The sequence below is a fragment of the Pyrgilauda ruficollis genome, unplaced genomic scaffold, assembly GCF_017590135.1.
Source record: "Pyrgilauda ruficollis isolate IOZ18807 unplaced genomic scaffold, ASM1759013v1 scaffold88, whole genome shotgun sequence".
In the NCBI taxonomy this organism is placed as follows: domain Eukaryota; kingdom Metazoa; phylum Chordata; class Aves; order Passeriformes; family Passeridae; genus Pyrgilauda; species Pyrgilauda ruficollis.
In genome coordinates, this window is record NW_024530821.1 from 395,529 (window position 1) to 409,077 (window position 13,549).

At 49.6% G+C, this 13,549-nt stretch overlaps 1 protein-coding gene across 3 annotated transcripts in view; it reads left to right on the forward strand.

Annotated features, from left to right (window-relative positions):
• Positions 1-8,855: 8,855 nt before the first annotated feature.
• Positions 8,856-13,549, forward strand: part of SLC4A11 (solute carrier family 4 member 11) — a 97,293-nt gene continuing 92,599 nt past the window's right edge. The window contains exon 1 of one of the 3 annotated variants that reach the window (XM_041488147.1): positions 8,856-8,950. In XM_041488147.1, the coding sequence (XP_041344081.1) occupies positions 8,899-8,950 (52 nt within the window). In that variant the 5' untranslated portion in view covers positions 8,856-8,898. Of the gene's footprint in view, positions 8,951-13,083; positions 13,513-13,549 lie in introns of those variants that run through there. The other 2 variants (XM_041488145.1, XM_041488146.1) reach the window with 2 other exon arrangements.

Sequence of the window (13,549 nt, forward strand, 5' to 3'; positions counted from 1 at the left end):
CTGGTTCCCAGCAGGCTTCAGTGCTCAGAGACAAAATCATCTGAGGCTGGTGCTGTCTTGGGGGAAGTAAATGCTGCAAAGAGAGGAGTTGTTTCTCACTCTGGAACCAAAACATTTCCGAAATCAAGCTGCTGCCCAGCTTATCAGGGTGTAAATACATTCTCCTGTGGGAACAGGAATTGCAGGCCAGTCTGAGCTGAATCTTGCTGCCTCTCTTCATATCAGTCTGCTGGAGTTTCTCAGACACTGGAGGTCTGCAGAGGGTTTGAAATGCATTATTTTTCTCATCTGTTTTCTTCATGGGGGAGGCAGCAAAGACCTTGGACTACCAAGAATGTTTGGTTTCATTCAGAGCTGCTCTGTGGTGGGTGTTACACCACTGCTTTTATTCCCTTTCTCAGAAAAACCCCTTGTTTTGGTGCTTCTGGTGCTGAAAGCTCAGAAATCACACCGAGGCTCCTTCCACAAACCCATCCTTGGGGATATTTCAAACTGCTTGAGCTCTTGGGGGTGTGGACCACCCCAAAAAAAGGAAGGACAGAATGTTGTGATAAAGGAATTGCGCTCCTGATGTGTTTTATTCTGTCCTTGGGTGTAATCTCTTGCCACATCCTGGGACTTGAGGCTGGTGAAAGGGCAGGGCATGTGGGAGCTCCTCAGAGAAGGAAATTACTCTCCAGTTACTCTCTGCTTTAATTCCAGTCATTTCTATCTATTTTCTCAGGATTTCCAGCCAGGAGCCAGCCTGTCTGTGGGAGAAGCATCTCAATGGATGAGAAGGTGCCAGCACTGTTGTAGGTGGCTCTTTGAAGTCTGCTCATTCTCTTCAGCCAGGACAGCCCAAAATAGAGCCTGGAAGAGAAGGACAGGGAGCAGGAGTTGTAATTGCATCTGGATTCTGCAGAAACAGGAGCTGCAGCCTGGCAGGTGGTGGACAGCTCTGAACTGCAGCTCTCAAAATGGCAAATAATGGGTTTGGTCATTTTGGAGTGTGAAAGTTGTTTCTGCTCACTGGGGTACGAGGCAGCAACAGGATTGAAAGATATTTCCTATAGTTCTGCAGCCTCAGGTGGAGAATGAGGAAGGGGGAGTATGGATGGGCTGTATATGAAATAAATACAATATAAATATTATGGAGTCTTGCATCTCTTTGCATGTAGAGATCTTTCGTGTAGCAAGGAAATAATTTTATATTCTGGCACAGAACTGGTAGTGAAACACTGAATTCAGAGATAAGAATCACTTGTTTTTCTTCCAGTTCTCTTCTATTAAAAAGGAGTAAAACTCATCAAACTCCCCCTTGTTTTTTACATGACAACCTTTGTGGTTTTCTGGTTTGTGCAGGAAGAATAATCTCTTAGGAGATGATGACCAGACTGGTGTTTAGCTGGCTTAATGTTGGAAAACTTCCCTGCTAGTGAGTCAAAATTCCCTTGCACTGGTCCTTTCCTGTTCCTCTGCCTCATGGCAGTAAAACATGGCAAAAACTCGTGGTCTACTTGGAATGGTTTTCTTTGTAAACTTGCAGGTGATTTCAGACGCCTTACTTTGGGTATCAAATGCTTAAAAGTTTCCCTTTCTGCCTTGTAAAGACTGAAAAGGAAGCTACAAACCTCCAGATCCCTCTGGGACAGTTTTTCGTGTCCAGAAAGGGTTGCAGAAGGCAGATCTAATCTCTCAGCTGGACTAGATGATCCTTGTAGGTCCCTTTTGGCTGGAAATACTCTACCTCAGGAATGGCTTGTCCAGCTGGTTAATCTTTCTTCCCTCTCATGGAAAAGTAAGGTGTTTGCCTGGGGGAAAAAACCCTCTGCTATCAGACTCTTTCCTTTGTCACTGTTCAGTGGAAGTCACTAAATCCCTGCTGCCATCAATAGTCTGTGGCATTTAATGCAAAAATATCATTAGAAAGATACTGAGATGCTTCCTAAAGGCATTGAGGGCTTTATTTATCCCCTTCTCCAGGTGGTGGGGATGCTGCTGATCCAAATTAATTTGAAGAACATGTGCTGGGCTGTCAGCATTAGAAGAGCTGGGTTTTGGTTAATGTGGCAGCAGGGAGAGGAACTCAGCCCCACTGTTGGGTTGTGCTGCTGCATTGGTTTTCATTAGGTGTTGCTTTACTCATTTCAGAGTAAAAAATTCCATTAAATTGCTGTTGGTTTGAAGGGATGGGCTCTCAAACCTGAGATTCTTGGTCTGTGGGGACTCTGTGCTCTTGGTGAATCCACAGATGACATGGTGAATTCTCCTTCTCCACAAGCACCTGACAGGGGCTGCTGCCCACATTTCTCCCACCCAGCCCTCTGCTGGTACCTGTGCTTGACACATCCCTTGAAATGCCTCTTCTGCCACATCCTCTCACCAAATATCATGTCCTGGGCCAAGCTGTTGTGTGGAAGCTCGAGTTATGAAGCTGTCATGGTTTTATTGGGGTGCCCTGTGCATCCCTGCCACTCATCCCCTCTGTCCCACTGCTGGGGGAGGGTGGCACCTCAAGGATTGAGAAGCAGGAGGTTTTTCCTGCAGCCCAACTTCAGTTCCACGAGCCCAATGAACTCTGAATCCCCTTCAGCAGCGAGGAAAACCCCATTGGGCTTTGAAGCTGCTTGTGGAACTTGAGGGGCTTTTTATTTTATTTTTTTCTTTTCTCTTCTTATGAGTTTGCTGCCAGCAATTGTATGTGCTCAGTGAGATGAAAGTCACCATGCCCAAGTGTGAAGAATCTTCACAACCACATCCCAGAATCCAATCAATTTTTGTGTTAAAAGTGGGAGTTTTAGCTTGCCTGGAAGTTGTTCCAGTTGCTCACGACTTCTCTGTGCTGTAAGTCCTCATGAACCTGCTGCTGAGTCAGTTAAAATCTGCTTTTTTGCCTGGAAAATGATCTTCATTAGGCTTGTTTTTGTTTCTGCACTGCTTCCTGTGTGTTTTTGCCTGGTGTGGAATTGCACTGCTGCCCGGCGCCCTCCTCTTCCTCGTCATGAAGGTTTCAGGTAAATATTTATGCCTGTGGATACGTGTGATTTAACTGGATTAATTAGTCAAGGGGCTCTGCATAGCTGGGGTTTAAGGTTATTCCTCATTACATCTTGAGAAGCTGCTGATTGTCCCTGTTTTTTATCTGCTGCTTTCGTTGTGTAATTCTTTATTGCGCTCTCACATGACATCATCTGGAGCTGCTGCTCTGGGCTTTGGGCTTCAGAACATGTTCAGCTGAGTCTTGGGCAAGGAGCAGAATTTATTACTAAATCCATTAGAGTTCTGGAAAAAAATAAACACCATGCTGAATTCCTTATCACCAGCACATTGCCTCCAGCAGCAGTGAAAATATTCCCATTGAGTGGCCTCTGACTGCCCGAGAGGGGCTGAGGTTGCCAGTGCCTGGAGTCACTGAGGGTTTTTTTCCTTTAAATTGTGCTCTTACACACACACACACACAAAAAAAAAAAAAAAAAAAAAAGGTTGGCAAGTGTGTTCTCTACTGGAATCAACAATCTCTTAATGCTCTGAGGCTAAACTAAGGCTGAAGTCAGCTATTCAGCTGTGGCTCTGTGCAAATCTATTGTGTTTATCTCTGCCCAAGATGTGCTCATTAGGCAGCAGGACTCTTTGTGTGGCTGGAACATCATTTTAAGGGTAGGATTTTCCCAAGATTTTCCCCACAAAGAAACCAGAGCAGTGGAAAACCATCTTCTGCTGAATGTCCCCTCTTCTTCAGAGGCTCCAGAGGCAGGGCTGAGCCCCAGCAATGCCACTGTGCTGGAGAGGAGGGACAGCTCTGCTCTCTGTGACAGGAACAGCACCCAGGGAATGGCTGGAGCTGGGTCAGGGAAGGTCTGGGTTGGAAATCAGGGAAAGGTTCCTTATCCAGAGCGTGCTGGGCACTGCCCAGCTCCCAGGGAATGGGCACAGCCCCGAGGCTGCCAGACTCCAGGAGGGTTTGGACAACAATCTCAAGCACAGGGTGGGATTGTTGGGGTGTGTGTGCAGGGCCAGGAGCTGCCCTGGATGATCCAGTGGGTCCCTTCCAGCTCAGGATATTCCATATTCTACCAGGGTTTGCTGTGTTCCAGGTTTTGCTTTGTTTGTTTGTTGTTTGTGTAAGGATGTGTTGGGTCTCTGGAAGCAGGGAGACACAGCCTGGGCTCTCTGCAGGGTCCAGGCACGTGTGTGACAGCCCCTGTGTGACACAGAGCCCCCAAGTCCTGCTGTTAGCCAGCACAGGGGGATGTGCTCTGACAAGCTCCATGGAGAGGTCTCTGATTGCTCCAGGAGGCAGAACTGACACCCAGGTACTGAAGGGCCAGAACAGAGCTTGAGCTGCTGCTTGGGAGGTGGATTTCAATCCCACACTCCTTAGGAAATAACTTTTTCCTTTATACCAAAATTGACCACAGTCATTTCTGGTTCAAATTTTGCCCTGGATGGACTGGCAGTGCTCAGGAGCCTGAGAACAGGCTGTGGCTGTAAGAGCAACCATGTCCATGTGCTGTTGCTCCTCTCTCCCTCAGCAGCAGAAGGACCTGGAGCTACTGTTCCAGCCCAAACCATTCCATGATTCCATGATCCTCTCCAAGCTGCAGTTCCGTGCTGTGGCTCCTTCCCAGGGGGTCAACAGTCAGGTGGGAGCTGCCCCCTTTTTGTCTCCTTAAACACCTCCAGGAGGTGGGAGATCTTCACAAATAAATGTTTTAGGGCATGAGGAGGGGCTGTGTCCAGGGCAAAGCCTGTGCAGTGACCACAGTGGTGATGTCTGAGCTCTCAGTCCTGCTCTCATCTCCCCGTTCTAGCCGGGGGCAGCACGAGCTGGCTGCAGGCTCTGGCCTAATAAGATCTGCATGTTGGCATGGCTTTGGCCAGGGAGTTTCTGCCTCCAGCTCTGGCAGAGCCTGCTGGAGCCTGGCTGCCTTCCCCAGCTCCTGCCACTGCCAGGAGGAAATCACCATCTGGGTGCAATCTGCAGCTGAAGGAGCCTGACCTTCCCAGCAGCTCTTGGTTGAGCACCAGCTCTGGCTCTCACTGGGCTCCTTTCCTTGCTAGGGAAAAAGATTGTGCAGGAGGGAGACAAAGGAGTGAGTGTTTATGTACATTTTAATCAAATATAACTGATTTTTTCTTTTCTTTTTTCTTCACTTTCTGGTTGGGAGCATGAGCAAGGAGCAGCAGAATATTGCATTTACCTTAAAGCTTCAGATTTCTGGGTCTGCTCCTTGTGCAGCTGCCTCCTAAACTCCCCTAATCCCCCTTGTGCTGAAGTGATGTGCCTTTTCCTGGAGTTGTTTTGGGAATTTCATAGTCTTCTCTCTCTTATTTGGATGAGTTTCTCAGGTGGGGACAACCTTAAAATATTTGACTCTTAAAGGAGGACTTGATGTGCTCCCTTTCACCTGGGTGAGCTGATGCTGTTCAGTCTAACATTTATTTGTGCCTTTTGGAGCTGAAAAGGCACCAAAAAGAAGATAGCAGTTGCTAAATTCACTTAAAAGTCTCAAAACCTGCTCAAACTGCAGGTCAGGCTTCCTTGGCCTCTAAAGTTAATTTTTTTGATGCCTGAAAGCAAACCTGGTACCTCAGAGCAGCCTGAAATGTGTGTCCTGGAATGGGATCCTCAGAGCTGCTCTTGTGGGGTGAAGCCAGAGAAGGGAACAGTGGTGGGATAAACACTTAAACCCTATCCCAAATGACAAGAACTCCAAGGCAGGAGTTACCTGGGAGCTCCCAGCAGGTCGCTGCTCCCTCTGCTGTGCCTTTTTATTGCAGTGTCCTGCAGGTGATGGCACGAGCAGGATGTGCAGCAGGGGCTGGGAAGAGAACTCAGGTTTCCCTTGAGCTCCACTCAAAGATTACGAGGTAGGATGGGATTTAAGGAGTTCATGATGCAAACAGAATCAAACAACCCAGGCTGCAGGTATGGTGGCAACTAAATTTTTAATTTGGATCTCCTAAGCAATTTCTTTGCTTTTGTTTCAAGTCTTGGCTGTGTCACAGCTTGGGAATACCAGTGCTGCTTCATGAGGATGGGATGAGGGTTTCTCTGCAATGCTTGGGTCCACCTAGTGTTACTTTCTGTGTCCAGGCTCTTGCAGCCTCCAATGTGAGGCCACCAGAAAAAAAAAAAATTAAAAGAAAATCAATCAGAGTCTTGGAAAAGCATCCTGCTAAAAAGCAAATACACCTGGCATCTGTCCCTGGCTTGGAGGGAACCCAAGTATCTTCTGCTGGGATACTTGACTGATCCTGCTGGACCAGGCAAGCAGGTCCTGTATGATCTGGTTGTGAAGCAAAAATCCACTTCCCGCTGGTTTCCAGCCACAAACCAGCCTGGCTACAAAGAGCTGCTTAATGCCAAGCAGTCAGTCAATAAGGGAGGAAAATGAACTTCTGCCTGCGAGGGAGGATGGCTTTGTGCATAAAGTTAAGAACCTGCTGGAGGGGAATGTTGGGATGAGGCTCCTCAGCAGCTGATGGGCTCGGGGAAGGGTGGAACTGCTGCTCCTTGGATGCAGCTGGCCCTGGGTGACTGTGCTTGGCTGTGACAGTGGGGAATGTCTGCAGAGATCAGGTCTGGAGAGCTGGGATAGACCGGAGAGCGCCAGACACGGCAGTGTCTGATGTCCCCTCTGGTGCCTGGCATGGTGGCAGATAAGCTGATACCCTCCAGAAAATGTTACTGGTGGGGGGCTAAGATTTCTAGCATGGGACAGGCTCTGCTTTAATGATAATTTATCATAATGGGGAAATTTGGTTTGGTGTATTAAAAGGGAGTTAATACACAGCCAAGTTTCCTGCCACGAGCTGAGAGCCCATGGGATGCCGGACTGGAGGGGATCTTAAAACTCCTGGAAGAGACTCCCTGGCCCTGTGAAGTTGTCCCTGCATGCTGTCATGTATTCCACAGTCCTTCCTGGTTATCCTCTTCCAGGAGGAGCTGGCAAGGTGATCCCTGGGGACACTGGGCTCCCTCTCACGTGATGCAGCTGCCACGTGCTCAACGTGGGCACAGAGTTAAATGTTGTATTCAACGTGTACAGTTAAAACAATTCAAACAAGGATTCACTTCCTCAATAAATGCATCTTCCAAGCCAAAATAACTGGATTAAAACCAAATCCCCCCTGCTTTTTCCCCCCCCTCTTTTTGGTGATGTCCTTGTTTTGGCTGGGATAGAGTTGATTTGTTTTCTTCCTCAGGAGCTGGTAAAATGCTGTGTTTTGGATTTAGTATGAGAAAAATGTTGGAGTAATAGCTTTAACCTTCAATTTCTGACAGGGAGTTTTCCACCTCAGTTCAAATGATGTCAAATGCTTTCCTGGGTGATTTGGGTTTTTTCCCCCTGGATGTGGTTTGTCGATTTAGAGGATGGTGAAAGTTCACTCAGAATATGCTGCCTCTACACCAAGATCTGTAGCAATCAAAACCCAAGATGTCAATAAGATTTCTTTAAACCTTCTTCACCCCTCATTTCCAAATATCCAAATTTTACAACTGCCCCTGGATCTCTGGAAGTTGGTTGGACAGGGCTTGGAGCCACCTGGGGTAGTGGAAGGTGTCCCTGCTCATGTCAGGTGGGGTGGGACTGGATGGTCTTTAAGGACCCTTCCCACCCAAACCATTCCAGGATTCCCAAATTGCTGTAGCTGGATCAGCTGAGATCCTTCTGGAGGAAAGAAAAATCAGGAAATGGAGAAACAAAACAGTCCCAGTCCAATCTTTATGGTATAACAACTTAGATGTGCCTGGTTTTTCCTACAGCAAAGGCTGCAGGTTGCTTTTTTCTGCCCCTGCTTTTCAAACTTCATTGTTGCCGCTTGGTTTGGTGAAGAACCTCAAGCTCCCTTGCTGTGCTGTGCCCCAGGGATTTATCTTGACCCCCAGCTGGTTGGTTTGGACTCAAAAGTGCCTGTGCCAGGTTATTTCAGAGGAATTTTGAAGTGGCAGAGAAAACCAGTCTGGATGCTGGGACCGCACGGTGTCCATGAGCACATCTGATGGGAGAAGCAAGATTTGTCAGCGCCGTGCTTTCCCCTGCTCTGAAGTGATGAACATCATCTCCCCTGCTAATGCTTCCAGCAGCCTGCAGCCCTGGAAAAGTGAATACAGATTTAATTTTTCATTGAAGGGAAGAGCCTCAATCCAGGGCCTGTTGTGCTGGGACACGGGGGGTTGGTCTCAACCTGAAGGATTAAGATTTAATTTTTCATTGAAGGGAAGAGCCTCGATCCAGGGCCTGCTGTGCTGGGACAAGGGGGGTGGTCTCAACCTGAAGGATATGTGTCCATATAGATATGAATTAGTATTAGGAAGGATTTTTTTCAATAAGAGGGTGGTGAGGCCCTGGCACAGGGTGCCCAGAGAAGCTGTTGGATCCCTGGAAGTGTCCAAGGCCAGGCTGGACAGGGCTTGGACTGAAAGGTGTCCCTGCCCATGGCAGGGGGTGGCACTGGATGATCTTTGAGGTCCCTTCCAACTCAATATATTCTATAAAAAATGCCCACTCCCCTCTGGGCTCCCCGAGGAGGGGTCTCCGGGAAGGAGCCGGCTTGGCGGTGTCGCTGTCCCCGCCGGGGCCGCGGGCGGGCTTTAGGACCCGGCCGGGTGTGACACCGCCTGTCCCTTCCCCTCCCAGCCGCGCTCCTCACTCGGGACTTTCTCCAGCTTTTTTTTTTTTTTTTTTTTTTTTTTTTTATTATTATTTTATTTAATTTTTTTAAATTGGCGCGTGTGCATGGGAGGGAGGCGGGGGTGAAAACCGAGTTGTCTCTTTTTTTTTATTATTTTTTTTTCCCCTTAATTATTTATTTATTTTCGGCGGGGGAAAATAAATAAAGAACTCTGCCCCCCTCCCCCGTCGGCGGCGGGCGCGGGGAAGGCGAAGGCGCGGCGATGGTGCGGACGGGATGAGCGGCGCGGCCATGGCAGCCCGGCGGCTCTTCCACCTCCAGCCCTGCGGTGAGGGACAGGGCTCCGGGGGGCTCTGGGGACACCGGGGTGTCCCCCTGCCACCCCCGCTTGCCACCCCGGCTTTTGCTTGTGGCAGCAGCGCAGGGGTCGCGGCGGGATGCGGTGGGCTTGGAGGGGGATGTGTTCTGGTTTTTCCTCTTGGGATCGGGGGTGGGAAAAATCTTCCCTTTGCATCTGCTGAAGGGTTTTGGGGTTGTTGTTTTTTTTTTGTGTGTTGGTGACACCCCTAAAGTTGAGCTGCTTGGGCAGAGCGGGATGTTCCAGCGCCGGGGATGCGGTGGGACAGGAGGAGCGGGGGGAAAAGGAGCGATGGAAACTCGGGGTCCGGCTGTTCTTGGGGGTGTTTTATGCCCCATTTTTACTTTTACTTGTCTGCACCCAGCATGGGGCGGAGGGCACGGTGTAGTGCCCAGCTCTGCTGAGCGGATGAGGTTGCCTGACTTCGTGTTGGTGTAAAAACCGCAATAAAAAGGAGGGGGGGGGAGAAAAAAAAAAAAAAGTAGAAAAAGCGAAACTTTAATGCGAAGAGTTGGAGCAGTTGTGCGTGCGGGGAAAGACCCCCAGCAACGAGTTAATCTGAAATGCGGCGGGGAGGAAGGGTTTAAATGCGCTTGGGAATTGGCTGTCTGATTTCGGGTGAACTTTCAGAGTTATTTTGTGCGGTGTCCCCTCGCTGCCTTGCAGAGGAAGCGCTTCCTTCACCGGCATGGCCGCGGCAGCGCTGGGTGACACTGCCTGGAGTGACAGGGACCGCTGCAGGGACTTCTGTGTTGGACCAGAAGTGACTGTAGGTGGCACAGCAGCTTTGTCACCCGTGCTGTCCCCGGACCTCTGGTGAGGATCGGTGCTCGGGGTGGGTTTGTGCCTCCGGAGCTTTTCCCGCTCCGGGTTAATGGAGAGGTTTTCCTTTAGAGCTGATGTTCTGCCTTAGAGCTCGGCTCTGCTGCTTTTCCACGGCCGTGTTGGCATTCTTGAGACCTGGCGGTGCTGTGGGCTGTCCTGCAGGAATAGAAAATCATGGGAAGGTTTGGGCTGTCCTGCAGGAATAGAAAATCATGGGAAGGTTTGGGCTGTCCTGCAGGAATAGAAAATCATGGAAAGGTTCGGGTTGGGAAGACCTCAAAGTCCATCTCATTCCACCCCTGCCATGGGCAGGGACACCTTCCACTGTCCCAGGTTGCTCCAAGCCCTGTCCAGCCTGGCCTTGGATGCTTCCAGGGATCCAGGGGCAGCCTCAGCTTCTCTGTGCGGATTTGCACGTGGAGAATCCAAGGGAATTTTCCCCTTTGCCCCGAGTAGTTTCAGTGTTTGCAGGATTTCTCCTGGATTGTCTGTAGGTGCGAGCGCAGCCTTGTCCTCCTCTGCCAAACTCCTGCTCCTCAAGTGCTGGAGCACGCTTGACCCAGGATTGAGTAAATCCAGCTGTGCCTCACCTGGGTTACTGCTCTTGGGTTTGTGGCTGCTTTTTTGGGGTTTTTTGGGAGGCTGGAAGAGCGAGGCAACACTTGGAGTCCTGTCTGCACAGCAACCTCAGTCATTGCCACCCCCCTGCGAGCCGCGCGTCGCCGCTTCCCGGCTGTAATCAGGATTTGTTGGCTAATCCATCTCAGCCAGAGCCCTCCAGTTTTGAAATATCTGTGGCTTTTGTACAGTTGGTGCTCCGTAAGAATGATGGACCGCAGAGGAAGTTCCCCTCCGGCTCTCCTGTTGTTCCTTGGCAATTTGAATGCTTCAGCTTGTTTAAATAAATGCAGATAAAAAGAAGGGTTGGGGTTTTAACTGGAGCCCTCGCTTGACCCACCCGGTGGCATAAGATATCTGTGTGTAAGCTCAGAGTGGCTTGACTTCTAGTAAAGCTGTAGTAAATCATTTGAGGCTGTAAACATTTATTAAAACAAGCTTTATTTTTGTGTTGAGTCAGTGTGAAAACAAAGATGTCTTGGGTTTCAAAGGGAAAGGATCCGCAAGGGAAGCTTTCTGCCCTGGCTTAAAGGAAAGTGTCAGTGAGAAGTTGGATATTACAGCAGAAGGGAGCTGAGGTAAGAGTTAGGGTCAGATTTTTAGCTTCAGAGTTGGAATTTAATCCAGAATTATCAGACTTTGCCTGGTGCTGTTCAATTTTGCGTGCTTGCTGTTTGGTTTGTTCTTTCTTGCAGGAGGCAGCTGAGGTAAGAGTTAGGCTCAAGGTCAAGCTTTAGTTGCAAAGTTGGATTTTAGTCCTGAATTACCCAGCTTAGCCTGGTGCTGTTTTACTTGCCTGTATAAGACTAAAACCTCCAATTCTGTCCTGGCAGAACTGCACTGATGCTCTACATAGGTACTTTATGCCTAAGGGCAGGTTAAATCACATTAACTGGGGAAAGCTGCTTTTTTGGGGTTTTCTTTTAGTCATTCTAATACTGTGCTGTGATTGAGGTGTCTCTGGGAAGCCACAGGGTTCCCAGAACCTTTCTGTTGCAGTGGGCTGGGTGGCACTTGAATTACCTCCTGCTAATGTGACCCCACTTCTGGAGAAGTCCTGGTTCCTTGTGTGGGATTGCCCTGGGAGTAAACAAAGCTCAGGATGCTTTGATAACTCATCATCATCATCGTGGAGCTGTTATCTACTCTCTAAATATTCAAATCCTTGTCAAGACATCCAGCACAGGTTAAATCCCAGCTACCTTTGCTGTTCCCATCCCAGGTGGGTGGGGAATCTGCTGGGAAGGATGCCGTGTGGTTAAAAACTGGGAATGCCAAGGCAATTCCTCAAAGTTCATCCTTGTTTGAGTCTGATGTATGTGATTGTGTGATTGTGCAGTTTGCAGAGCAGCTCCTTCAGCATTTTGTGCCGGGACCTGGCGATGCTGGAAATCAAGTTTTATTTTTTATTCCTCTTTTTTTTACTAGAAATACAACTTCCTAACTCTGCTGTGGGCTGAGCTCTCCACAAAGCTCTCTGCAGAGCACGGTGACACGCTGGCCCAGAGCACAGCACTGAGGGCTCCTGCATCTGTCAGTGCTGGCTGTGCCATCAAAGGGCTTTGCTGTCACTCATAGCTCCGTGGGTTTTTTCTATTCCCTCTTTCTAAATTCATCCCTGGCTCTGACTCCCAATTAAAACCAGCAGGACTGAGGGCTTCACTCCACCTCTGCTGCTGAAGGAGGTTCTGTGAGCTCTGAGCTTGGGTAGGGAATCTGATGAGATTTGGGTAGGGAGCAGAGCAAGTGTTCAATCCTCAGAGAATGTCAGTCCTCAGAGATTTGCTGAGAAAAGTGCAAGACCACGGGGAGAAAAACATGAAAACCAAGGCACTGGAGTGGGTTACACTTTATGCTGGTGTTGGGTGAGGACTTCCCCACATGTCCTTTGGGGTACCCCAGCTTTGAAGGAGCTGCTGGAAGTGGCAGGAGAAAGGCTGGTGGGGCTGTGGCAGCTGTGGGATGGATGCCAGCAGTGCTGAACGGGGGCTGTGGTGGGGAAAACTAAGATTTGAAGCTGGTGGAGAGAAGATCCCAGCTGGTCAATGATGAGAACTGGGCAACCTTTGTCTCAAGGTGTTCAGCTGGGCAAACAGTGGCGTGGATTGTCGCTGGGTAGAGTGGACTTGTTGCTGGGTGTTGCCCACTGAGAGGGGCTCAGGAGTGGAAATTAGGAGGACAGGGCAACTTGGGAGGAGGATGGGGTGACCTTCCTCCCCTCCTGGTGCTGGGGCAGGTGCTGGCACCCTGCAGTGCCCATGCCACGGGACACGGTGTGAGGCACCTGGTTTATTCTCCTTTTCCTCTCGCCCGCTGCCATCTCCTTTTCCAGGAGTTAAACGCCTCTTCCCCCTGCTCCGAGCCTAATTGCGTCCCCAGGGCTTAACACGCGTGTGTTTGTTTTATTCAACGTGTTGGCTGTTCCCACCGGAACAGGCTGATTTTTCTAGGTTTTTTTTTTTCTTTTTAGGGATTGGGCTTTTTTTTTTTTGCTTTTTTTTTTGCTTATTGTGCACAACAAGCTCCTGCACAAGATATTCCTTGCGGGAGGAGGTTGGGGTGGGGGGAGGAACTGTAGTAATGCCAATACTTCTTGAATATTATAAACCTGGCTTATCAGCCCGACGCAGAGCTGGAATTTGTCTCTTCCTGTGCTGCATCTCTGCTTTCTGAGAGGGGCGTTTAAATACAGGCTGGAGACGCTGCCTTGCCAGTGTGCTCTGCTGGGCTCTGACAGCAGCATCGGGGCTGCTCCAGCGCCTTTGGGGTTTCTTTTATTACTCTTTTTTTTTTAAATTTTTTTTTGCACTAAATCCTTTGGGAAAAAAAAAGGAACTTCTCTGGGAGAAGGCTCTGAGACTGCATGTCCCAACAGTACGCGCTGCAGGAGGCGAAGGGAGACGCGGTTTGCTTCGTACCTGGCTCTCCTCTCTTCTCTGTCCTGATGGAGCCGGCGTCCTTCTGCTACCCCCGGCTCACCTTCCTGCGCTCGCCCTACGGCCAGTTCGGGGCCAGCGCCGGCTCTTCCCAGGATTTGGCCCCGTGGCCGCAGCGTTTGGTGCCGCAGAGGTGGAGCAGGCCAGTGGACGGTGCGTGCCCAGGGCTTGGAAGGGTTGGGACAGGGCA